The sequence below is a fragment of the Elephas maximus genome, chromosome 15, assembly GCF_024166365.1.
Source record: "Elephas maximus indicus isolate mEleMax1 chromosome 15, mEleMax1 primary haplotype, whole genome shotgun sequence".
NCBI classification, from domain to species: domain Eukaryota; kingdom Metazoa; phylum Chordata; class Mammalia; order Proboscidea; family Elephantidae; genus Elephas; species Elephas maximus.
This window is the reverse complement of record NC_064833.1, coordinates 56,268,291-56,295,156: the sequence shown is the minus strand read 5'-3', so window position 1 is coordinate 56,295,156 and position 26,866 is coordinate 56,268,291. Positions and strand designations below refer to the sequence as shown.

Below are 26,866 nucleotides of genomic sequence, written 5' to 3'. Positions count from 1 at the left end.
TTTTTTCTTCATTTTTTTTTTTCTGAATTTTCCTCAAACAAATCAGTGTCAAGGGATTTGTTCTCAATTTAGCTAAGTCTATCTCCCAATAATTCACTTCTGCTCCTATAGCCTTATATTAAGTTGTGTATCTGTAAAATTTTATTGTTATACTTTTAGATTTCTAGTTGCTGTTTTTGCCTGGATTCTAATTGTCTGTTATTTTGTCATTTGTTCTTGTGTTGTTTTCCTGAATTCTTCTATTGTTTCACCTGCGTTTTCTTTGATTTTGTCTGTATTTTCCTTAATCTCTTGGAGAACCCCGTGTATTAGTCTTTTGAATTCCTTATCAGGTAGTTTCATTACCATTTCTTCCTCCAGAAGGTTTTCTGGCTTTTTATTTTGTTCACTTGCTGGAACCATCTTGATCTGCTTCTTTCAGTGATTTGATATTGTCTGTTGTCTCTGAGGCATCAAGATACAATTTATTGATTTATTGTATGTTTGTTTGCTGCATCCTGAATTTTTATTTTGTTTTGATATATCTGAGTAGGTGAGGGCATATGTGCTACTCTGGTCGCTAGTCTTTTCACACTGAAGCTCTCACCTCCTATCTCTGGGTAGGTGGGGCAGTGAGTGAGTGTATGAGCATGGTTCTTTGTTCACTGGTCTTGTGGTTTTGCTGAGGATGTAGCTGGCATTTCTGACTGAGATGATGTGTCTGTCTGGCTGCTCAGCTGTGCGTGCGTTCTCATTGGTTGCTGGATTGAGCGTTGTGTGTGCATACGGTCGGTTGCTGAGTGTTCTGGGCGAGGGTGCCTGGGTCACCAGTGGGTGCCATGAAAACTCTCACCGATGGTCCTGGGCAGGCTGGGCTGGACAATGGTGGTCAGAGTGAGCACAAGCCTCCAGTTGGTGGAGGTGATGTAGGAGGCAAGGCATATGCATGTACTTTTTAAGTGATTGCATCTTGAAAGAAAGTTCATTTGATAGTTAAAAGTTCAGGCTCTGACACTGCCAAAACTGGGATTCCAGTCCTGGGTTTGTGGCTTTGAGCAAGCTTTTAAAGCTTGCCAAGCCTCAATTTTCTGATCTGTAAAATGGGGAGAAAACCTGTATGTAGTTCACAGGGTTGTTGTGATGATTAAATGGTAAGATCTAAAGAATTTTATTAGGTGTTTATTTAGCAAATACTTAACATCTAATGTACAGGCACAGTTGTAAGTCTTTGCAAATAATAACTCATTCATTATTTCATTTAATATTTAAATCCTAATACGTTTTTAAGGTAGGTGCTCTTAATAATTCTGTTTTACAGGTGAGGAAATCAAGTGGGCAAGAGATTAAGATGACTGCTCTGGTTTATAAGACAATGTCAGAGCCAGGATTTCAACCTGGATGGATAGGCTGAAAAATTCATGCCCTTAAATAACAATGTTTTGTTTTCCTGCCTTCATTTCAGAAAAAAAAAAAAAAAATCAACCAATTATGTTGTTATGACCAAGATTTTCACATAATTTGTATTTCTATTGACAGCTATTACCTAAATGTTTAAAAATAGATTGTGTTCAAAGTATATAAAATCTGAACATATTTTCATCAAAATATAAATTAAATGTATAAAAAAAATTAAATTTTCATTTTTCAAAAATTATTTTTAATAAAATATTGAAATTATATATTAAGAAAAATGTAAAATATAATTTATTAATTTTAAAAATTTAAAAATTAACTAAATTTGAAATCTGAATTCAAAATTTTGAAAATTTAATTAAATTGTATTACATATTTTAGTAAAAAGTTATTTCCAATACTAGCAATCAATATTCACCTTGTCATCAATTGAAATGATGTTCACACATGCTGCATCTTTGTTGTGATCTAGTTACTGTTGAGTCTGCTCTGACTCGTGGTGATCCAACCTACAACAGAACCAAACATTGCCTGATCCTATGCCATCTTCATGATCATTGATATATTTGAGTACATTGTTTTGGCAGCAGTGTATTTTAGTGTCTTTCAACATAGGGGACTCATCTTCCAGCACTGTATTGGACAATATTCTGTTATGATCCATACCGTTTTCATTGGCTAATTTTAGAAGAGATTGCCAAGCCTTTCTTCCTAGTCTGTCTTGGTCTTGAACCTCTGCTGAAACCTGTCCACCATAGGTGATCCTTCTGGTGTCGGAAATACCAGTGACACAGCCTCTAGCAAGTCACTGAGAACCAAGTGGTGGATATTATGCCTGCCAGTTGCCACTTGCCATTGAGTCGATTCTGACTGGCGGGGACCCTCCGGGTGTCAGAGTAGAACTGCGCTCCAGAGGATTTTCAAGGGCAGATATTTCAGAAGTAGATCACCAGGGCTTTCTACTGAGGCACCCCTGGGTGGACTCGTACCTCCAACCTTTTGATTAGCAGCCAAGTGTGTTAACCATTAACAGGGACTGGGATGTTACACCTTGTTGTGTGATGTCAAGTCAATTCTGACTCATAGTGATCCTATAGGACAGAGTAGGACTTCTCCATAGGGTTTCCTAGTCTGGAATCTTTACAAGAGCACATCACCAGGTCTTTTTTCCCATGGAACTATTAAATGCGTTCGAACTGTCAAAATTTCGGTTATCAGGGCTCCTTGGTATTACATTTAGAACTACTTAAACACAAATTTAAGAGTAATGTGAGGGCAGACAGGCAAGCTGGTGATAGGGAACCCAAGGTTGAGAAGGGAGAGTGGTGACACGTTGTTGGTTGTTAACCAACGTCATAATACAATATGTGTAAAAAAAAAAAAAAGTACTAACCGTTTATTGAAAAACTAGTTTGTTCTGTAAACCTTCCTCTAAAGTACAGAAGAAAAAAAAAAGAGTAATGTGAATTGTTTAAAATTGCAAAGTGTTCTTCAGATGCCACATGCAACTGTTGCAAATACTAATTGTGAGTGGTTCTGCCAGAATAAATTAGAGCAGAAAGAAAAACAAGAAAGTGGGTATTTGGCACCACTGGAAACAGATATTTGTTTTGCAGGACTCTATTGCACATATGCTACCTGAAAAAGATGATTACTGTGGCCTCTCTCTTGCCTAAGCGTTATTACTGTTCAACGTCTCCCCACACTCTGCAGCACTGCCCATCTCCAATACAGGCAGTGACACAGCCCATAAATCCTTGTAGCATTCAGATGAAGTTTTATTTCAAGGACTAGATATGGAATATTTCCTTAGGGCCTGAATTGTGTTAGTTATGAAAACAGACGTTTAAGGTTATGGGTCTTGCTGTTCCAGTACTGAGCACCATGCCCTGAGAAAGAAATGTCCAGGTGTTCTTTAATATATTTATTTATTTATGTTTATGATGTATGAGACACTCCAAAGGGCTGGGTCCAGCCCAAGAGCCCTTGCATGAGCCTAAGGGTGATATTGCCTAACTGCTACGTTCAGGACCAAGGCATGTTTCTAGATGAGACAGGTATTTGATTGTCTTAAAGGAAATGTAGCACCATGGAAAGTGTTCCTGAGGGCAGGTGCAAAGGCCCAGAGGTACGTAGAAGCATAGCATCTTCAGGGAACTGCAGACATGTCTATATGGCTAAGGTGCAGGGAGCTGGGAGGTGAAGCAGGAGAGGTAGGTTGGGATACGTCATAGGGGCCTGAAGGGCTGTTTTAAGGAAATTGAACTTAATCCTAAAGTCTTAAAGGGTTTTATACAGGGGAAGTGTTTGATTACATTGAAACTTGAATGTGAAAGATAGGAGAAGGGCAAGAACAGAGACAGAGACACCAATTAAGCCCACTAATTAGGGTGGCAATTATCTCAGAGAGAAACAATGATGACCTTGACAAAGGTGTGGTAGTAGAAAGGAAAATGATGAGACAAGCTGAGAGGGCTTTGGGATGTGATGAGAAGCTGAATGTAAGGCTGGGCCTGGCACATTGTAGTTGTTTAACAAACGTTTGTTGCAGTAAAATGTGCTTCTGTTTCCGGTGCCTCCAACATTTTAACTACACTATCACATGCCTTTGTTTAACTATGAATTAATTTGAATATATTGTTTTGATACTTCGAATTGCAAAGTGGGTAAATTTTTTTCACCAAGGAAAGATTGATTCCCAGAGTCCCTAGCAAGAAGTTCTCAGTGAAGCTGAGTCTGATATTGTTACACAGTTGTATTCATTCCCAGTGTGAACAGTTCTTGGCTGTTGTCTCCGTGGGTTCAAGAAGTTCATCTCGCAGGTCCATCAGGTCATAGATAACTGGGTTATAATATACATGGCTCATCAGCAAGTTTTATGCACATACTACACTGACCTTCATTTGCCATTGGTGAGATTCTTTGTCTGCTTCACCCAGTGGGAAATATTTGGAATCATTCTTGGATTTTCTGAATATCCTGAAATTTTACAGAATATTCCCTTTGTTTTTTAAAGTGCTGAATCATTTATTCCTAAAGCAAGTTTAACCTAAAATGACTTTGCAGGGGCAGTAACTAAAATGACTTCATGTGACATTTCCAGACTGATTCCGGAAAGATCTATAACAAATGTAGCTTGAACTTGGTCTGAAAATTTGACAGTCATAGGCAGTGGGACTTATGTTTCTCTTGTATCTTGCTTTAAAAGTCCTTCTTATTCATGCTTATTAAATCTGTTTCCTCAAGTGGGTCAAGTGGAAGTTCAACACTGCTGGCCACGAAAACTTACCTTGACCTTAAGGAAAGGAATATGAAAAGTCCAGCCTTAACAACAAGGTGCTCCACATCTAGTCATCTCTGCTACTACTATTGACTGTGTACTCCAGCTCCTGTAACTGCCTCTGTTCAGATTCTGTGTACCTGAGTCTAGGCATTGAAAACCCCAAACTAAGATAGGGACCATTACGTGCTTTCATCCATTTTCTTCCAGAAATTGGAGGCTGGTTCGTGAACCTCAGCTTTGGGACTGCTTGTTGAGAATCATGTTGTGGGTCTGTGTTAAGATTTATGTTTTGAATGGTTTGAGATGTTTATGCAACATCTAAGTGGAGATATCAAACAGGCAATTGGATGTGGGCATATGAACCTCCATCTGGAATGGAAATATAAATTTGGGGATCACGTAGTTAGATAACATTTGAAGCCATGTTGGTAATGGATACATAAATAACATTATAGCAAGTCTAAAATTTTACCAATTAACTCTTTTCTTCCTACATTAAACCTATTTTTTTTTATTTAATGATTTTGGATAATAGGAATTCTTCTGCAATGTAGCTTTCACGTTACTAGTGATCACACTGTACCAGTGTGTGTGCTTGTCTGAGCAGAATGTGACACAGTTCTTATTTCTTCGCTTCATTGACTGTACTGTATTATTTTTAAAATCCTTGCTAATTTTATATGTGAAGAACGATGGAACATTGTTTTAATCTTCACTTTGATTATTAGTAAGATTGAACTTTTTAAAAGTATTTCTTGATCATTTGTATTTCTTCCTTACTGAATCATGTTTATACTTTCTTGCTATTTTCTCTTAAGAATTCAATTTTTGTATTAATAATTTGTGAAAGCTTTTTATATAGCAAGGGCATTGCTCCCATGGACACCATTTATATTGAAAAATTGTCCCAAGTTGTCATTTTCCTTTTCACTAAAAAAAAAATTTTTGTTGTTGTTGCTTTGACCTACATATTTAAATTTTTCATAGTTCAATCATTCTGTTACTTCCTGGTTTGTGCCTTTGGTGTTTTGGAAGAATGCTCTCCAATCAGAGATTATTTAAATATTTACCTATCGTGTTCATGATTTCATTGACAAATTTCACCATCTTGAGTGTATTTTGGTGTATGGAGTGAAATCCCAAAACCCAGTGAAATCAGGCTCTAACTAATTTTTCTAAGTAGCTAAACATTATTCCAGCACAGTATAGTTCTGTTATGCATGTTCGTTTCTACCGGTCAGTTTAGGTCTCTGGGTGGTGAAAAGAGTTGGCACTGGACTACTAACCTAAAGATTGCAGGTCAAATCCACCCAGCAGCACCTCAGGAGAAAGCTTGGTAATCTGTCTCTGTAAAGATTCAAAAAAACACCCCTGCCCAAAAAAATTAAACCTGTTGCTGTTGAGGCAATACCAACTCATAGCGACGCTGTAGGACAGAAGTGGAACTGCCCTATAGGGTTTCCAAGGCTGTAATCTTTACAGAGGCAGACTGCCACATTTTTCTCCTGCAGAGTGGCTGGTGGATTCGAACTGCCAACCTTTTGGTTAACAGTCAAGCACTTTAACCACTGCATCAGCAGGGCTCCTTCTGTAAAGATTGTAGCTGAGAAAACCCTATGGAGCAGTTCTACTCTGTAATATATGGGGTCATCATGAGTCAGAATTGACTCCTTCGTACTGTTTTGTTTTGTTTTTTTAATTTAAATAACACAATAGAAAATTACATAGCCAAATTGTTTAACACGCATCTGTCTCTAATGGGTATTAAAATACTTATTGATTATTTAGTAAAGGTCTGTTCTTTAGCCTCTGAGAGGAAAAATCAAGCCATTTAAACTCCATTCCTCTCTGACATAATTGCTATTTCTACCATCTCATAGTAAGGAGATTAACATCCCCAATTGCCTGTGTTAGAAACCTCTAGGAAATTCACTTGTGCCCTGAGCATTCTAACCCTTTGAAACAGGATCCCTTTGTTCTACTGCTTCACTTTTTTTGGTATAACGATAAAAATGAGAGTATATGCACATACCTTTAAGGCTCTCAGTTACTCCTTGTGAGCTCCTTCTCTCTTGCGTGGAAGATTTGTAAACCAGAAAGCTCAAAGACATTTCTCCTCATTCTTTTCAAGCATGTTGTATTTATATCGAAATCTTTTTATTTTATGCATTTTCCCTTTAGCTTTATAATTGTGTCTGTATAAGTCTATCAATGTGAGATTATTGATCTCCTCGAAATAGGTTAAATACCTGTATCTAAGTGTATTGGTTTCCTTTGGGCTGCTGTTACAAAATATCACAAACTGGATGGCTTATAGGAATAGAAACTTACTATCTCACAGTTCTGGAGGGTAGAAGTCCAAATCAATATGTCTAAGTCTCTATGGGAAGATTCTTTCTTGACTCTCCCAGTGTTCTGTAGCCCCAAGGAGTCCTTGGCTTGTAGGTGCATCTTCACGTGGTGCCGTTGTCTTCCTGTGTCTCTTTTTCAAGAACACCAGTTAGACTGAATTAGGACACACCCCACTCCATTATAACCTCATGTTAACCAATAACATCTTCAAAGATCCTATTTCCAAACAAGGTCACATTCATAGGTAATAGAATTTAGGACTTTAACATGTATTTTGAAGGAACACAATTCAATCCATAACACTATAGTTCCATTCTGTTCAAGTATAGCAGTCCTGGAATAAATGCAATTTTTTATTCATTTGTACTTATGCCTGTCTGTCTGCCTCTTTGTCCATGTACTGAGATTGAAAAATAGCCAGATCTAATAAAAATAATAAGGAAGTCATAGCACAGTATCTCACAGCTTGTAGATACCCACAGTGAGTAAATAAGCACTTGGTGTTTATAGATAATCATAAAGACAATGCTCATAAAATAAGTATTTCCTTGTTTTCATGGTCTTGGATACAGAGAATGTGGGTGGCTTTCAGAGTGATTTTGGTCCATTGCTAATTTGATGATGTCTTCCTCAATCCGGTATTTCCTTCTGTCCCTTTTTAAGTCTCATTCGCTAGCTTATTCATTCATAAATGAAATGCTTCACTAAGGTCTAGATTCTCTTTCTTTTTCATCTTTTTTAAACTCTTCTACAATGGGATGTTATACCAACTAAAAACGATACTTGGAAAGGAAAATAAAACACAAAAAGATATTTCATGAACAATTCTGGAAATATACTGTCTTTCGATCTATAGGGAATTTGCAATAAAGAATGAAGTAGAGAAGCAAGAATAAATGTTAAATTAGGAAGCAAGCTGAAGCGAAACTTGGAAGCCCATTGTCACACAACTATAGTTTAGGGCAGCGTTCTTTTTTTCTAATTTTTTATTGTGGTGAAATATATACAACATACAATTTGCCATTTTAACCGTTTTCAAATGTACGATCCAGTGATATTAATCACAGTCACAATGTTGCGCAACTATCGCTAACTACTCTTTGTTTCCATAACTTTTTCATCACCCCAAACAGAAACTCTATATCCATTAAACAGTAATTGTCTATTTTCCCCCTTCCCTCCAGCCCATGGTTATCGCTAATCGACTTTCTTTCTCTATGCATTTGCCTATTCTAGAGATTTCATAGAAATGGGATAATGCCTTATTTGTCCTTTTGTTTCTGGTTCGTTTCACTCAGCGTAACATTTTGAAGGTTTGTTGATGTCATAGCAAATATTAGAGCTTCATTCCTATTTATGGCTGAATAATATTCCATTGTGTGTCTTTGTTTTTTATGTATATACGACTTTGCATTTATCTGCGTAAGGGATGCTAAATTTTTTAATTAAGAGTTTGTATGATGTATTTAACAAAAATGACAAGAGGAAAGAGATGCTAATTTTATAGTTTCACATGCTGAAGCTGCAGTCAGATTGTTCGGACACCATGATAAAAGTCTCACTGGTGGCTTGTTGTAGTTGTTAGTTGCCATTGAGTTGGCTCCAACTCATGATGACAGAATAAAACTTTGCCCAGTCCTGCACCATCTTTTGATCATTGGTATGTTTGAGTCCGTTGCTTCTGCTATTGTGTCAATCCACCTCATTGAGGGTTTCCCTCATTTTTTAAAAATAGTTTTATTGTGTTTAAGTGAAAGTATACAACACAAATTAGTTTTTCATTCAAAAATTTATACACAAATTGTTTTGTGACTTTGGTTGCAATCCCTGCAATGTGTCAGTAGCCTCCCCCTTTCTCTTTCCACCCTAGTTCTCTGTGCCCATTTGTCTAGTTTTCCTGTCACTTCCTGCCTTTTCATCTTTGCTTTTGGGCAGGTGTTGCCCATTTGGTCTCATATGCTGGATTGAACTAAGAAGCACCTTCCTCACATGTGTTATTGTTTGTTTTATATGCCCGTCTTACCTTTGGCTAAAAGGTAGACTTTGGGAGTAGCTTCAGTTCTGGGTTAGCGGGGTGCCTGGGGGCCATGTCTTGGGGTTTCTTTAGTATCTGTCAGATCAGTAAGTCTCGCTTTTTTTCTTTTGTGAATTTTGTTCTGCATTTTTATCCCTCTCTGTCCAGGACCCTCTACTGTGGTCCCTGTCAGAGTGGTAGGTAGGTAGTAGTTGGGTGCCATCTAGTTCTTCTGGGCTCAGGCTGGTGGAGGTTGTTGTTCATGTAGCCCATTAGTCCTTTGGACTAATATTTTCCTTGAGTCTTTGTTTTTCTTCCTTCTCCTTTGCTCCGAACGTGATGGGACCAGTAGATGTATCCTAGATGGCCATTCAAAAGCTTTTAAGACCCCAGATAATACTTACCAAAGTAAGACGTAGAACATTTTCTTTATAAGAGCAGGGTTCTTAACCTGAGACCCAGAATTGACTTTGTGATGGGGAATGAAGGAAAGAGGTAAGTCCTAAACATTCCAAAATTCAATGCGAATTTTTGCACGTTATCTGATTATGTACATTTTGGAGGGGGAAGGAGTTTCATAGATTTAATCACATATTCATGGGAGTCTATGACCACAAAATGCTAAAGAACCATAGAAATCAAATAGCCTGAGTTACAAGAATTATTAGGAATATCTTCTTTTGAGTCATGTAAGGAAAGCAAATTTAAAGAAGATATTCTTTCTTCCCCTCTTTGCTCTAATGCTCCCTTTGATGAATTTAATCTTTTTAGAGTTATTTACTAAAAGTTACAGAAATGAACAGTTTAGAAAATGTCTGAACTCGCAGATTGGCAAAAGTTTGCCATGAATGTTCAGCATGGTGTTTCTGAGAGGGGATAAGAGAGAAAAGAGCAGGGAAAAGAAGTACCCTTCCACCTTTTAGCTTATGCTGGGCCCCATCAGCTGACGTTGTTATTCTGGATGCCTAGAATCCCAATAGATTTGGCACAAAGAAGGTCAGCTGCCAATCATCATGGAAAAACCAGAGAATCCTTGCAGGACGTTCAAATCCTCTACCTAAGTTGACAAGGGAAGAGGGCACACAGCAGGACAGTGAGTCGAGGAAACAAATGAGTTGCAATCTCAAAAGACCCACTGCCTAGTCCACATATCTTCTCTCAAAGCTGCTTTTATCAGCTTCTTCAGAGAAATGTCGAAAGCCCAATAATGCACCTCATGAGTTCTGCCAAATACATGAAATTCTGGCAGACTCCATAAGGGGAAATATGCTCCCTAGCTGGCATTTCGTTTAGGGATAAAGTTCAATGACCATCATATATCTTCTGTCACTTCTTTGCCCTTTGCTAAGGCTTACTGACTTACTGACTAAAAACAAAGTATGGATCCTCAGGTTGAGTATTTTTTACTGTGAAAATAGGAGCCCTGGTGGTACAGTGGTTAAAGTGCTCGGGTGCTAACCTAAGTTGGCGCTTTAAACCTACCCTGAGGGAGAAAGATGTGGCAGTCTGCTTCCATAAAGATTTACAGTCTTTGAAATCCTATGAGACAGTTCTACTCCATCCTACAGGGTCGCTATGAGTCAGAATTGACTTGATGGCAGGGGCTTTGGTTCAGTTTGGACTGTGAAAGTTGTTTTTTTTAATTGCTCAACCTCTTTTCAGAAAATGTTTTAGAATATTGTAGACCCTGAGTACCTTTTACAGATTCTTTTCTCAAATTAAACTAACAACCCTCTTTCTTTGGGTCTCACAGTAAGGTTGGATAAGTTTAGTATTAAGATCCTGTCAACAGTCCTTACATGAAATAAGATCATAGAGCAGGCATAACTGTTCCAGGCTTCGTCAATATTTGGCAAATACTATAGATTATTATTATTATATTAATAATACAGAGCCATATTACTTCTGCAAAGTATTTTATATTTATAGGATGCTTATGGGAGCAGAGATAAGGTGTTATTTGGGTCCATTACAGTTTTTTAGAGTGTTGTAAAAATATATATAACACAACATTTGCCAATTCAACAATTTTCAGGTATACAATTTAATGATATTAATTACATTACCACTACATTTTAATCAGGAGGATTCACTTAAATTTGGGGTTCAGAACTTATGTAAGTCTTCCTTATTAGAAGGTAAGGGCCCCAAATAAAATATTTCAAAAGGAATCTTTTGGTACGGTTTTAGGTGTATAAAATAAATATTGCCTTTACAGCAATCTGCTTAGTTTGTATTTTTAAACTATGATTATACTTACTTAGAGGTTTCAACTGAATGTGTGACATTAGATAAGATTAGGACATTGGAATGAGCGTGGGCTTTCTAATATGATTTCCCAGAAGAGTGAACAAAAGTAAACCACAAGACTCAAAACTGGACACAGGATTTGTAGAATTCTGATGTAGATACAGCTTCAGAAAGAAGGAGCTTCATGTTAAGTGTGCATCTAACTAAAACATTACATATTTCTAAGCTATGGTTCTAAGCCCACATGATTCTTTCAGTATTTGTCTAAAACATTCACTGCTGGGCTTTCTTCCAATTTTGAAGTGTGGATTTTCCATGCAAGCTAAATAGTTATAATAATGGGGAAAAAAGTGGCTCTAACTAATGAGAAGAGGAAAAGTAAAAGCAATAACCAAAAGTATCATTATCCTATCTATATAAAAATGTTTTTATCACAGAAAATGAAATGGTAGTTACGTTGGGCCAACATCAATAATACCAAATCCAGTTGTCATCTTAGCTGTATATTTGTCTTCGAGTAAGCAAATGAATTTCTCAATATTTTATCTCAAGCTACTCTTAGATTATTCCATTTGAGGCAAAATAACACTGCAAGTAAGGCATTTCAGATTTTTGAATGCAAATGGGGTAGAAATTTATTTTTTAATACACACTTTATTTTGGTTCCACTAAACTTAATAAAATAGAGAGAGATAGAAATCACTAAAAAATTATTCAGTGCATCTTAATAGCAGTTATGAAAAATTCCACAAGATAAATTTGAATTTTAGCACAAGTTTTGCAAGCTTATAAATTCCAATTTAAGTGTTAAGAACTAAAATTAAGGTTTTTTAACTCTACAAATTAAATTTGCAGCTTTGCTGTCTTGCTAGTATTGAAATAAACCTGGTTTTTAAAGAAGTTATTATTTTACTGGATTATGAGAAGCAGGGCTGTGTTCCTTGAGGGTGGATAAGCTTCCTTCTGGGCCATTAGAATGAAGCTCTCACTATTCTGCCTTTCAGAGGCTGGGGTGGACGGTTGTTGTGCTGTATGGGGACAGGTTTTTCACCTTCAACATTTGATAGGAGACTGCGGAATTGGGCCAGCTGGAAGGAAGAATGAAATATTTAAAGAATCTAAGCTATTAAAACTACACAAAGCACTTTATTTCCAGTATATTTAGCGCTATTTAGAGAACTGAATTGAGGATTGCGGTAGTTTCACCAATGGGAAGGCGGGAAGCCAAACCTTCTTTCACGTATCTCTGAGGAGTATTGGGCTTAAATTTATCTGTGATGGGCTGGGTTAGAATACCAGCTTTCTCACTTGCCAAGTGGATAGCCTTGGCCAAGTGATTAACCAGCTTGGTGCCTCAGTTTCCTTATAGAGACTACTTTGTTTGATTGTTGTCAAGATTAAATGGATTAATACTAAGTTACTTATCATAGTGCCTGGCACATAGTGTGTGCTCAATTAATGTTGGCTATTAATAGGCTACAATGCATGTCCTGTAGGTTTGTTATGGGAGTTGGCTGATAAAACAGATGCAAAGCACCTAATGATAGTAGTTAGCAATGGATAGTGGGAGTTCTCCATCTGATATTTGTTCTGCACAAATCAAAGAACAGAATTATAAGGCACTGTTTTTTTTTGTACTCCTGTAGGCCTATATTAGAAATGAACTCCTCAAAAACCTGATTGAAATAATAATCTCATTCATTAATAATATTAATTGAAATGATATTTCTGCTTTCTACTCCTAATTCTCACTCATTCAGCTTTGATACTCTACCTGTTCTGAGCTGACACTGATGGTCTCCTTAAAGACGATCCAAGTTACGCTCTCATGAAGAGGGGGATGAGTCAAAGAGCCAGGGTAGGTCCAGTAATGCAGAGATGAAGGAAGGAGAGTAGAAGGGTCAAAATTTGTGAATGGGGTTCTTTTTCCCTGTAAGAAAAAGAAATGTAATGTATCATTATATCACGATATAAAATATTTATATCATTTTGGGTTTAATCACATATATATTTATAATACATACATATTACATTTGTAATCTTGAGGTTTTAGCTAAAGATTTAATTGAATTTTTTATTAATATTATTTCACAATTTGTGTGTTCATGGATATAAACTATAAAAGCAATAGAAGAAAAAAGACAGAAAATTTACTACATAAAACTGATTTTGACTAAGCAATCTTCCTCCTCCTCATCTGGCTGAAGATAAGCAAAAGACTAAAACATTTTTTTTTTTTTACAATTTATATCCTTTAAAAGATGTTTACTTTCCCCTATAAAACATTCACTGTGTCTCCGGAAATGATGTCAGTTACTGTTCTAGCATCAAAGACACCGATTTACGTGCATGTTGGTTACATTTTGGTCTTATTGTATTTTTTTCCATTATTTTTTCTCATTGATTATTATCAGTGTTTAGGAAATGAACTGGTATTTTTATGCTAATCATCTGTACAGTCAACTTTACCAGAATTTTATATTAAGTCTATTTTTAGGTGATTGTTTTGACTTTTCCCATATGCCAATGATCATATCATCAGTTCATAAGGACAGTTTGTCTCTAATTTGTCAACATGTATTCTAATATGTCCTCTTCTTTCTTTCTTTTATTGACCAAGACCTTCATTATAATGTTCAATCGTGCTGGTCACTGTTGGCATCCTGGTCTTTTTCCTGACTGAAATGGAAAGGCTTCAAATGTTTCACTATCAAGCTTGATGTCTGACCCGAGTTTCTAGCAGATACCCTTTACCAAGTTCAAGAAGTTTATAGAGAATGGGTATTGTATTTTATCAAACGCTTTTAAAACATCTAACAAGCTGATGTAATTTCTCATCTTTAATTGGTTACTATAATGATCTACATTAAGAAATTTTCTAATATTGAACCATCCTTTCATTCCTGGGATAAACTCTGCCCATTCAGAAGCATTGCTATTTTAATACACTTTTGAATTTGATTTGCTGTGAATGATTTTAAGATTTCTTTCAATTACATCCTTAAGAAAAATTGGCTCATGGTTTCCTTTTTGTGGTTTTCTTACCCAGTTTTTGTGTTAAGTTTCATTGAATTTTTGGGAAGTTTACTGTCTGTTCCCTAGTAGGGGAAGTGTAATTAACACTGGTGTGATTGTTTCTTAAAGGTTGAATAGAACTTTTCCATAAAATGATCTGGGCCTAAAGTCTTCTTTTAATAGATAATTTAAAAATATCTTTTCCATTTCTTTTTAGTTTATTTAGTTTTCTAATTCTTTTTGAGTAATTTTTAGTATTTCTTGTTTTCCTAGAAAACTAACCATTTATCTAAAATTTCAAATATATTGGTATAATGTTATATATAGTTTTCTCTTTTAAAACTTTCTTCCATATCTTTGGTTATGCTGCATTTCTTATTTCTAATAATTTTTTTGGTATGTATGCCTTTTTATTTTTTCCTTCGGCAATCTTGCCAAAAGTATGCCTTTTTTGTTGATCTTTCAAAGAATCCATTTTTCATTCTATTGGTAAAATGTTGCCTTGCACTTATTCATCATTTGTATTTTTTATTTTATTAATTTTTGATTTATCTTCATTAACTCTTTCTTGGTTGCTATGAGTTGGAATTGACCAGATGGCAGCAGGTTTGCATTTTCATTTGTTGTTATTTTTGATACTTATGAGTGAAGAGATTATCTTCGGTCTTTCTTACTTTACAATATAGCCATTTAAAGTTTAATTTTTCCTAGACTCAATACACGTTAGATTTATTTTGCATAAAAATGTGACAGTCTTCCATACCATAAAATAAAATGACAAATCTCTGACTTAAGATTTAACTGTTTACTTTTAAAATAGTGCAGCTAAGTTTGGATATATCAGAAAATCAATCTACTTTTTTGAGGTGATGGATGGGAATCATGGTTATCAAGCATTGCATACTCATGGTATCTGAAAAAGAATACCTTAAACTTCTGCATTTTTCTACTGCTAGAGAAATATAGATGTCTTCCTTCATGAAATGGAAACAAATTCACATTTTAGTTGGAGATAGTGTTAGTAAACACAAATGGCTAAGTAACATGTTCTTCTATAGACCCCATCCTGCTGAAATCAGTAAACAACTATAAATAAAGAAAAACAAAAGAAAACAAATCCCTTCTCAGAAGTAAACAGTATCTTAGTAGTGCCCTGATTTTCATATTGGTAGCTCTCTCTTCAGCCTTCCAACTCCCTGCTTCAAATACATTCTTAAATGGTTCCTGTAGTTCTGTAGATTCTTATTCTCTGATTTAAGCTAACTTAGTTAGTCAATTTACCTTAGTTTTAATTGCACTTAAGGCAGTAAGTACTTTCTGCAGCGTTGGGTTGGCCTGTCCAACCTGGAGATGAAAAAAATAAAGTGTGAGGTAAAGACCATTAAAAATCAAACACTGTTTAGCTAAATTTTTACATTAAAAAAAAAATCAACCCAGTAACTGAGGAAGGTAAAGTATTTCCTCTCCACTTTAGGAGATGGAATTTTGCACTATTTTGGTAAGTAATTTAGGTTTGTGTCTTTGTAAGTCCTTGTACTCTATAAAATGGTCATAAAAAAAGACATATTTAAAGAGCAACATATATAAACAGATATAAAAACAAACATCTTACTTTTGGTCTGTTGTATTAGTTACAATTGGTAAAGTGTACAGCTTATAATAAGGAGCCCTGGCAGCACAACAGTTAAGCACTCTGCTGCTAACCGAAAGGTTGGTGATTCGAACACACTCAATGTTTTGATGGAAGAAAGACCTGGCGATCTGCTTCTGTAAAGATTACAGCCTAGAAAACCTTATGGGGCAGTTCTACTCTGACACATGGGGTCAGTGTAAGTTGGAATCAATTCGACGGCATCTAAAAACAACAACATAGCTATAATGAGTGCTCAATAAATGTTAAGTAGAGTTACTATACTACTAAAAGTTCCTTAGTTATTCCAGCAGATCCAGTTTAATAAGAACTTCAGGGGTTTTCCTATAGAGACCGAGCAATATCTGCTATTTTAAAAATCAGTGGAACCTTCTTTACAGGAAAAAAAAATCCTCTTAATATTTCTTCCCTGATGAGATATTAAATTGAAAGTTTCCTGAATCTATGAGGTAGAAAGAATTTAGAAGAGCTGGTAAAACAGGAATTCTTTTTCCCCTTGCCCATTCTACCGCCATATGAAACTTATTTCTCTCTTCAGAGGGTGAAGTAGAGAGAAAAGAAAGCAACAAAGTAGAATGAGAACTTTCCAAAAAGAAAGATTCCTGTATCTTTTTGTCTTACGTCATTTTATTTTGAGATCTGATCGGTATGAAGTAGTCTTAGCAAAACTCTGTAACTCACCTTCAACAAAGCACCAATAATTGCCAAACCATCGGCCTTGGAGGCAGCTTCAGCAAAACTGGAGTACTTTTCGGAATTCCAGTGAACTATGTGAAGCTAAAATAAAAATAATAATGTGGTTAATTAATAATTTATACCAGTTTAAAGACAGAAAGTAAACTATAACTTATCTTGTTAATACATGAAGTTGTTTTTGGTTTTGATAGATAAACTCATGTGAACATTTATCCAGTGTTCTCACTCTTACGAAGCCTTATCTGTGTGCTGAGCACAGTAGGCAGGTTGCAAATCAACCCTGGAACCAGTAAGTAAAATTTCTTTTCCCATAATATTGTAACTATACGTAGTTTTCTGTATCTCTCTTTAGTATGAAAAGCTCAGGTTAACTAGTTTTAGGACAAAAATTGGAGTAGTTTACTCTCATGTGAGCAATTTCTTGCTAATTTTATGAGAAGGGGTTCCTGGACTACCTGGGAGTACATATGTATTAAGTTCTTCCCTTTCAATCTCCAGTCCCTCTGTTGACAGTTTTATATAAATATTCCAGATTTTTCTATGGTTATACACACAGTAATGTCTTCAAATAGACCAAACAAACTTCCATGTGAGGGCAGGTCAAGAGGTTGTTGAGTGTTTGCACACCAGGAACCCCGGGCCCTCATCTAGGTGTGAGTTGCTCTCAGTGCCCATTATTATTATTTAGCTTAAGATCTTAAACTCGTTGCCGTCAAGTCGATTCCACTCAAGATCTTAAAGAAAAAAAAAAAAAAAAAACATTGTCATGGAGTCAATTCTGACTCATAGCAACCCTATAGGACAGAGTAGAACTGCTCCATAGAGTTTCCAAGGAGTGCCTGGTGGATTCAAACTGCTGACCTTTTGATTAGCAGCTGTAGTTCTTAACCACTACGCCACCAGAGTTTCCCTCAATATCTTAGTAGAGACCTGTTGAAGTGTTCCAGTCTAGCCACACCTGTGCTACAGGCGTGTCCAGGCTTGAACACACAAGTAAGAAGGGAGTGTGGTGGGTTCCATTTTGGGTCAGGGATTTAAATGAAAGCAACATTCTTGAGGGTTGTCTTGATGTTGAAGTGACAAATTTTGAGGCATTCTCAAGGGAAAGGTGGTTCTTGGGCTCAAGAATTTAGGTCCAAGGTTGAACTACCTCTTTCCAAATGAAGGTTTTCCCACAGCTGGCAAACATAGTGTGTCTGACTTTGATACTAATAGACCAAGAGGGTTCCTTACAGGGACAAAGAATGGTCATTCTTTGGAGTCATTACGATGGGGTATTAAGTGATGTGGGGAGCTGTTTCTGGGAGTACTCGGAGTGTAATTATCTCTCACTTTCTAAGTTACACTACCTCTCCAGAAAATTGTTCTCCATCCACTGTGTGCTCGGAGCCATGGTTGTCTGCACTGCCCCAGTGAAAATGGAACTGGGAGAGCCTGTAGCTTTCAGAGAGAGGGCCGCCTTTCAACACTGGAAGAAAAAGGGAACTACTATTAGCCTTATGAGCACAAGGTCCAGCTTATCTTTGTATTTAATATAAACTAGAATCTTTAATGAAATTGTGTTGAAATGAAAGCAAACACTAGTGCTGAGGTTTTCATCTTTCCTTATTTTTTCTCCACATCCATGATGATAGCAACCGTATGCATGGTGCAGTCTTGACTGTGGCATAGATAAGATAGTCCATGTGTTATTCATGATTCCCAGCACACGAGCTGTTATTTGACCTATTTCTACTTCTAATAAAGCACACTAGAAGGTAAGTGAACTATATTATTATAGGACTTCCCTTGAATCTGCTTTAATTTGCAAGTTTATTCATGCTTCATTCAACAAAGACTGAATAGGCAGCATGCATCATAATCTGAGGTAGTTTATTTTGAACAACGAATTAGCCATCATGTACTTTATAACTGCTCAATAGACAGCAGTGTGCCTGACTATGTGGTTAAAAACCTCTGGCCAGGGACCAAGAGAGTGTGAGTGAGGCCATTTTAAAAAATTTTAACATTGAACTATGCAACCATAAAGAACAATGATGAGTCCACAAAACATCTTATAACATGATGAATCTGAAGACCATAATGCTGAATGAAATAAGCCAGTCACATAAGAACAAATATTGTATGATCCCACCTTCATAAAAAGACGAGAATAGATATATATATAAACAGACCATTGTTCATTAGTGGTTTCAAGGGATGGGTGGGAGGTGATGGGGAATCACTCTCTAGAGTGTAGATACTTGTTTTTGGCGATGGGAGAAGTGGCACGGAATGTGGGTATAATGAGCACAGCTATGATGCTACCAAGATGCACAGAAGAGAAAAGGATGTTTGTGCTAAAGAATATGACATATAATTTGGCAACAACACCAACGATAACCAAAAAATGAGTGTATGGTTATGTATGTAGGTGTATAGGCATACATATGTGTGGGTAGGTAGAGGCAAGTACATATGTGTGCACAGAAAGAAATATCACACATATACAGATATGTGTGTGCATGCATATATATTCACAGAGGATAGAGTTACAGATAATTCTCAGACATAACCAAACACCTCACAAGAATGGTTTTCTGGGTTTGAAGGCTTAGGACCTTAGTCTCACAGAACAATTCAGTCAACTGGCATCACAAAGTTCACGGTTTGCATTCTAGGGAGATGAGCAGTGTCTGGGGTTTTAAAAGCTTGCAAGCAGCCATCTTAGATAGAACTACTGGTCTCTACTCATTAGGCACAAAAGAGAAAGAAGGAAATCAAAGCCTCAGAGAAGAAACTAGTCTACAGAGCTAATAGCTAATAGGCAACATGAGCCAAGGCCTCATCTACCCTGAGACCAGAAGAACAAGATGTTGCCCGGCTACCACTACTGATCATTTTGATCAGGGCCACAATAGATGGACCCTGATAGAGCGGGAGAAAAATACACAACAGAACCCAAACTCTTAAAAAATCTAAACTTATTGGATCAGTTGAGACTGGAGGACTCCCTGAGAATAGCGCCCTGGACACTTATTTAAATCTTAAACCAAAACTATCCCTTAAGGTTACCTTTTAATAAAAGATCAGATTGGCACACAAAAGAAAGTATATTATCCATGAATGTGATGCTCCACTAAAAAACCTTTTATATGAGACCAAAAGGTCAATAATTACTCCAAAGATGAGAAGATAGGGGGGCAGGGAAACTAGAGTACTGGAACCAGAACACAATTAAAGAGAATGTTGACACGTGGTGAAAAATGTAACTAATGTCACCAAACACTTCGTGTAGAAATTGTTAAAGGGAACCTAATTTTTTATGTAAACTTTCACCGAAAATGCAATAAAATATTATCAAAAAAAGAAAAAACCTTGAGATTTTGTATGATGAATCTATTCTAATATAACTTTACAAACTTTTCAAAAACATTAACAGTGAGTAATCACGTTGTTTTGGGGAGTGTATCCAATCGTATATTAATTCAACACACATGATACTAAACCTAATTGAATGTTAGTAATAGGCATAGCTCCCAAGGTGCCTAAAATTTAGACTCAAAACCTTTTGAGGCATCAGAGTTGACTTAAAGGATTGTTACTCAATAAATTATCCAATAAACATTTAGGAAAAACTTCTTATGTAGCAGGGAATGTGCTAGATTCTGGGGCATAAAGATGATTCAGTTAGTAGTCTAGTAGGGAGATGAGACACTACTTAAGTATACTGATGCACAAAACTGTCCCACGTAACCTTTATGCAAGACTTATTTGCTTGCTGGTACATGAGCATTTCACAATTATAGAGTCATTTTTCTGGTCCAAGGGGGGACAAAAAATTCTTTAGCCCTGACTCCCTTCCCTATTGTGCTCTTCTCCTCATCCCAATTAGATAATATTTGCCTTTTCAGTTTTTATGTGCACCGTGATTGGTTTATTTGACCTTTTTGGAAAAATACTGTTTATTCAGAGAGGGTGAGCAAGGATAAACATGGGATGGGACAAAGTGAGCATAAAGAAGAGATGAGATGGTGGCATTGACCCAGAACCCAGTTTGAGGAGGTGTAAAAAAAGACTGAGATAGGAGTTCTAAAAATTATCTTTACCAGGAGTCCAAGGTTATGGCAATATCACACACACACAGACTTAAAATGGGCGTTTGTGTCAACGCCTCATTCTTCTAATTTCCCCGGTAGACTCTAAGACAAAAATAATCACAAAGGTCTTTGGCTCACCTGATCGGTTGTCATTATCCGCAAAAGTTACATGGAACGAATGTCCCACGTTGATAATTTCTTTGGCTGTGGCTGGATTGTAGGAGACACTGATAGGTTTTAGAGCAGTGTCATGTTTGGCTTCACTGGTTTTAATGTCAATAGGAGACTGGTTATTTCCATTGGCGATGGGGTACAGCTTGGCCCATTGCTCAGGACCTATCAGGACAAATGTGTGATTATTATCAAAAATTTATTAAGTGCTTGATTCCAAGTTTTAGGCATACAGCTACCTGTTTGCTGGACTGTGACATTCTGTTTAGCTTAATGGGCATTCAATGTTGAAGATGCCCCTTTTCTATACTATACTATAAAGCAGTATATTTGTCAACACTAGTAATACAGGCTCATACTCATAGCCTATAGGTTAAGACTATAAATATTTTATTATTAGCAATAGATTTCTAATAGTAAAATCTATCTATTGAAGGTACATGAAGGAATTTTGCTTTTGGAAAATATATTTTGTAGACAACCATACCAAAGAACAGCTGCTAAGAATACATGTAAAGATATTACAATTATTCAAAACAAATAATTCAAACTATTAACCTATGACTACAGAGCTATTTTGAACGCTTAATACCTCTGCTACTGAAAAGAGAATAAGCTATTATCTCTGATCTATCTGAGCAGAGCTCTTACCATTTTTGACATCATATCCCCAGTCAGCACTTGCCATGGTCTTGCAGTTAGTTTTCTTTTTCTGAAACAAAGATAACACCTGTAATTACTGACGGTGACCGTGCATGCAGTAGACACCACCACTTGGGGTTTTTATAGAAGTTCCCTGTCCTTTAATATGCTACTATTTCACCATCTCAGCCTATAAGGAAATGTGTATATGTAAAAAGAGATGTTGTAAAAAAAAGTTCACAAGGGTCATGTCAGTTTCATTTTTTTTTTTTTTTATATTGTAAAACAGAAATAGCGAAATCTTAGTTTTTATAAAACCAAGCCCTGTCTCTCTCATGGTATTAGAATATGCGGCTGAAAACTATCACACGCCATTCTTTGGATTTTCTAAATTACCCATGACTTTGTGCACTTGCTGTTTCCAATTCTGCCCTTGCTGGATACTTTTAAGCAATATTACCAATAAAACGAAACCCACTGCAGTTGAGTCGATTCTGACTCATAACGACCCCATAGGACAGAGTAGAACTGCCCCATAGTGTTTCCAAGGAGCAGCTCTTAACCACTATGCCACCAGGCCTCCTAAGCAATATTAAAACAACAGTTAATTAATAAGAAAAATTTGCATGTTTATAGACTGATCTGAACTAGCATCACGACATTAATTTAACATCAGATAAAAAAGTTACTGATGGTTTGTAATACGTATAATTCAGAATGGTGCGTTTCATAAACACACTCAGGATGAGAACAAAGTCCATTTTGGAGTAATAATGGAATTCATACAAAAATTAATTAATATTTAAATTCAGGCCCAATGTTTATTTTACACATTGAATGGGTCTATTAGTGCAATGGTTCAGTGCTTGCTTGCTAACTGAAAGGTCAGCTGTTTGAACCACTCAGTTGCTCTGAGGGAGAAGGACCTGGCAATATGCTTCTGTAAAGATTACAGCCTAGAAAAGCTGTGGGCAGTTTTACTCTGTCCCATGGGGTCACTATGAGTTGAAAACCAACTTGACGGCACTTAACATAAACAACAATACAATCTATAAAGAATTTTCATATTATTTTACCACCACAAAAAAAAACCTTTAAAGTAAGAATTATCATTTTGTAGTTGACAGATATTGAGAGACTTCACCACAACTATCAAAAAACCAAGAAGCCAAGACTTCGGCCTCCAAGTTCATTTTCTTTCTTCACTATACCTCCAGCAGATGTGACACTGGGTGAGCTATGAGACGGATGATCCCTAAATCTCCTTCTATGCCCACAATTTTCTTAAGTCACATTTAAGTCCACACCAGGGTGAGAACTGCCACTTGTTGAGTGATGAGAAGGTCTACAGGGCTTTTCAGGGAGTCAAAGAAAAATGATTAGAATGTGCCCACATTCTTGAGGCTCTAAGTGTACTCAAAGGAAATGCAACCAGAAAAATAAACTTCCATAGTAATCCTTTTTTCATGCTAGAAAAAGACATATCTCCATTCGCACTGTAGAATCATGAGCTGCCTGGCTCCCCGAGGGAAGAGTGGGATGAGAAGCAATTTTTAGCAGTGCTCACCAAGGACATGTTTATTTCTTTGTAGATCAGAATAGCCTGCTGCTTCATATGCAGACTGAACTATGGCTCATGGACATTCACAGAGCGAGAAGAGGTTTTGTTGGTAGAAGGAAAAATCTTTTAAAAGAGCTTTATCTTTTAAGGTAACATTTATTAAGCGACCAATATGTATCAAATGCCATGCTAAAAACTTTACATGCAGTATTTCACTTATTCTCACAAAAGCGTTCCCATGGAAGCTGATTTTTTTATTTTAACATTAAAATCTGTTTTACATCCAAAGAAATTGAGGCCTACAGAGGTGAAGACACCTCCTCAGAGTTACAGAGCTTGGAAGTGGCTGTTTACAGTCCATAAATCTAGGGCTTAACAGTAAGTCTAACTACAAAGCTTCTTTTCTTTCTTAACCTTTACAGACAGACCCTTCCACTGTCAAAAAAATGTCCTTTGGCCTCCTTTTGATTCTATTTTCTGGAAGACTTGCTTAGTTGATCTGGACTGGTCTGGCTCAACAGTCAAGATTAATTCATCCAGACTTATGACCTCAGGCTTCACCAGAAGCTCATGGAACAACAGTACAGGCTACTCTTGGCCAGGTAATTTGTCTCTTGAACCTAAATTCTTTGTCAGAAACCACTGTAATCACTATATTGACCAATATATTTGAAAAAAGACAACCCCTTTTTCATTACAGGATAATTCAGCACGTAAATGTTTTAACATTCATAAAAAAAAAATATGAGATGGTAATTCACTTGAAGTTTTAGGTACACAATTACTTTAAACCCTTACCATTACGACCCTTTACTCCATTATCTACCCAGGGTGTGTTTGTGTACTCGGACAAGCAGAAAACTATATAGAGAAAGGAAGTAGAATTTAATGAGTATCTATGATTTAGGCTCTGACACCTTGTTTTATCATCATATGATATTAGGCGTGATTATAGGGTCTCTAAATGGTAGGGCACAACACAAAGACACTTGGATAGATGAAAAGCAGAAATCTTTGTTACTTACAGCTCCAAATGAGAGAAGGCAGTCAGCAGTGCCAAACAGGCTCAGTAAACTGGAGACGTTGGAGATGGCTTAAGTATGGAAAGCAAAGTGGGGTTAGCTAGGTAGGCAGGCTCCCAGTGAATTGGCGAATTTGAATAATTTTGTGAGCTCTGGGGCATAAAAACGGTTCCCAGTCATTTGATATCTGGCCCCAGGGTGATTAGGGTGGGTACGTAGTGGCCCCAGAGTGTTAGAGCCTGATAGAGGAAGTAGTTGAGGTGTAGACTTAATCAGTTGCTGTAGAAGAACTGATTGGCCTCTAGCCAGGGCCTCAAAGTTAGGTTGAGCCAGCACTAAAAACAAAACAAAAACTAGGTTACAATTGACTCCTTGATTTCTTGACAACAGCTTCAAGTTCAATTATTTGTGGTATTTGAGTGGCCTGAATAGTAGGGGAGTAGGGCATAGTTGCTCTAAACAGCATAGAAATCGTTAGATTATGACAGTAAAAATAAAGAACCCAAGTAAAAGCCTGAGAAATCCCTGAAGACTGGCTTATAGCCACGTTCCCCATTTGGTGTTATCAAAGAGAATAAATTAGTTATGGCAGGATACTCTAGAAATACTTTGGTTGAATTGTGGAGTGTGATAAAGGTGTAGGTTCAGTTTTTGTGATGATGATTTTGTGGTCCAAGCTGTGTGTTGGAGTGGCCACTTGACCAATGTTGTTACCTGCGAACAAAACAAAGTACTAATAATGCTACAAATGCCTCCTTGATTACCTAATAAAGAATTAAGAGCCAATGTATCACCAAAAACCATTTTTGTGAGGGTTCTATGGCCTTGATTAAGCAGGTCTAATATTTGTTGTACTTTAAGAAATGTGAGATACTAGATATTTGGACATTCATAGGTTAGTGTCAATGATTTTGATTGTTGAGTTAGAGTGATGGTCCCTGTAACTGTCTTAGCAAGTCCCAAAGTGGTAGAAAGTTCCATATTATAGATATGACAGGGACATGTCAATGATATTTGGCTGGAGTGGGGTAAGAATGATTAATCTTTACATAAACGGGAAGGCCAAGAGAGGCTGGAACTAATCAATGCGGTTTGTGGCTTAGGGGTACTGGAAGAGCAAATTAGAGGGGATGAGAACCCTTGTCTACTGGACCACAATATAATCTGGTGGTGTTATTTTTAGATTGAAAAACTGGGAATTACTAAAGAACGGGACTGAAGGTAGACAGTTGATTTTGCTGGGCATATAGTAAGGGTTTAGAGTCATCCATTAGGTAGCTCATATGTGCTGTGTATTGAGGAAACATAAGAACAATTACCATTTGCCATAGGGAGTGCCCGAGATACAAGGGAAGTAGCAGTTTGGAGGAGGTTTTAATTTCCCAATATTTTCCATCTCTGGGCCAGGTATCAGCTGGATAAATGTTTGGTGTGGTATATTTGGAAGCAGACTAATGGCAAATTCAAACAGACAATCAGTGCATGAGAAGCTAGTTCAGTTGGTTCAGTTAAAAGAATATATATGTATGTTGGATGCCTGTGTACATATTCAAAGAGCTTTGTTGATGAGTTTGAATTTCATTTGCTATGTGGTCTTTTGGAGGATGAAAGGGGTAGTCACTGAAAGGATAGAAGAGACTAAGGTGGGGCTGTGGATGCTGAATAATGAGGAAGATGGAGGGAAAAAAATATGAAGGGAAATGAATGATTTGAGCATTGGGAGGCCAGCAGAATTCTCCTCTTATATCTAGGAGAGCACATAGCATGAATACCTTGGTAAGGTCAGCCTTTACGCTGGAGGGAAAAACAAAACCAGTTGCTACTGAGTCAATTCTGACTCATGGCAACCTCATGTGTTTCAGAGTAGAACTGTGTTCCAAAGAGTTTTCGATGGCTGCGATTACCAAGCCTTTCTTCCGAGGTGCCTCTGGGTAAATAAGAACTGCTAACCTTTAGGCTACTAGCTGAGCACTTAACTTTTTGTGTCACCTAGGCAGGAGAGGTGAGTCATATTAGAGGGAATTTTAATCTTGGAGGCATTGGACTTGGCCCAATAAGGGCTTAACATGGTACAAAGTAAAATTATAATCATGGTGAGGAGGGCGGGAGGACTTACAGTTTTATCAGTACTCACTCAAGGTGATGTGGGTCATATTTTTGAGGTTCTATGGTATTTTAACAGGGAGGAGCCACTTGTAGAATTTGAAGACAATGTTGGATCCAGGAGCTTGATTTGCATATATGTTTTCTGGGTGCATAGCTAGCAAAAGTGATGGTGGCATTCACGATACTGCCATGATTGAACATAATCACTGGAAACTGCCTGGCACAATTAAAGCCTCAATTAAGGTGGCCAAATCTAAAAGCTCCCAGCAGTCCAAGGTTTTGCCCAGATGGATGATGATAGGGGATTCTGCTGCAAATAGGTTTTTAAATCACATGGCTTAATTTGGGTGCATGTTAATAGGATATTAGGTTGCTTGCCAATTAAAATATCTGTGACAGGTTGGAGCTCCATTGTTAGCCTGTAGGCAGGCCCTCCAATTTAGCCAATTATTATCACTCCTTTGCTTCAGTTGTCTGGTGAGGTCTTTGGATTGCAGGACTTGCATTAGCCGAAGTTGATGGCATGTGAGCCTCAGCATTTGCCATGTTTGACTTTAACAATGGCTTATGTGGAGGGTTGAGCCTCCAGATTACAATCAATGAAAGCACCAGAGGAATAGTAACAAGACCAA

The 26,866-nt window shown here is 37.0% G+C and overlaps 1 protein-coding gene across 1 annotated transcript; it reads right to left on the bottom strand.

The window, feature by feature from the left end:
* Window positions 1–12,213: 12,213 nt before the first annotated feature.
* Window positions 12,214–24,318, bottom strand: CA1 (carbonic anhydrase 1). The gene is made up of 8 exons (XM_049853839.1): window positions 24,132–24,318; window positions 21,555–21,615; window positions 20,871–21,068; window positions 18,003–18,121; window positions 16,639–16,734; window positions 15,588–15,650; window positions 13,066–13,221; window positions 12,214–12,379 (listed from the first exon to the last, which is right to left on the bottom strand). Exons 2-8 carry the CDS (start codon window positions 21,589–21,591, stop codon window positions 12,263–12,265), a joined length of 786 nt encoding a protein of 261 aa, XP_049709796.1. The 5' UTR covers window positions 21,592–21,615; window positions 24,132–24,318; the 3' UTR covers window positions 12,214–12,262.
* Window positions 24,319–26,866: the final 2,548 nt, after the last annotated feature.

Bases quoted from the DNA above. Each gene is read 5' to 3' on its own strand.
- CA1 (XM_049853839.1), bottom strand. From the start codon at position 21,591: ATGGCAAGTGCTGACTGGGGATATGATGTCAAAAATG. The intron at 18,122-20,870 runs GTGAGCCAAAGA...TTTTTCTTCCAG, and splicing joins GGATAATGACAACCGATCAG to TGTTGAAAGGCGGCCCTCTC. The intron at 12,380-13,065 runs GTAGAGTATCAA...TCTTCCTTCCAG, and splicing joins TCAGTGTCAGCTCAGAACAG to CTGGCCCAATTCCGCAGTCT.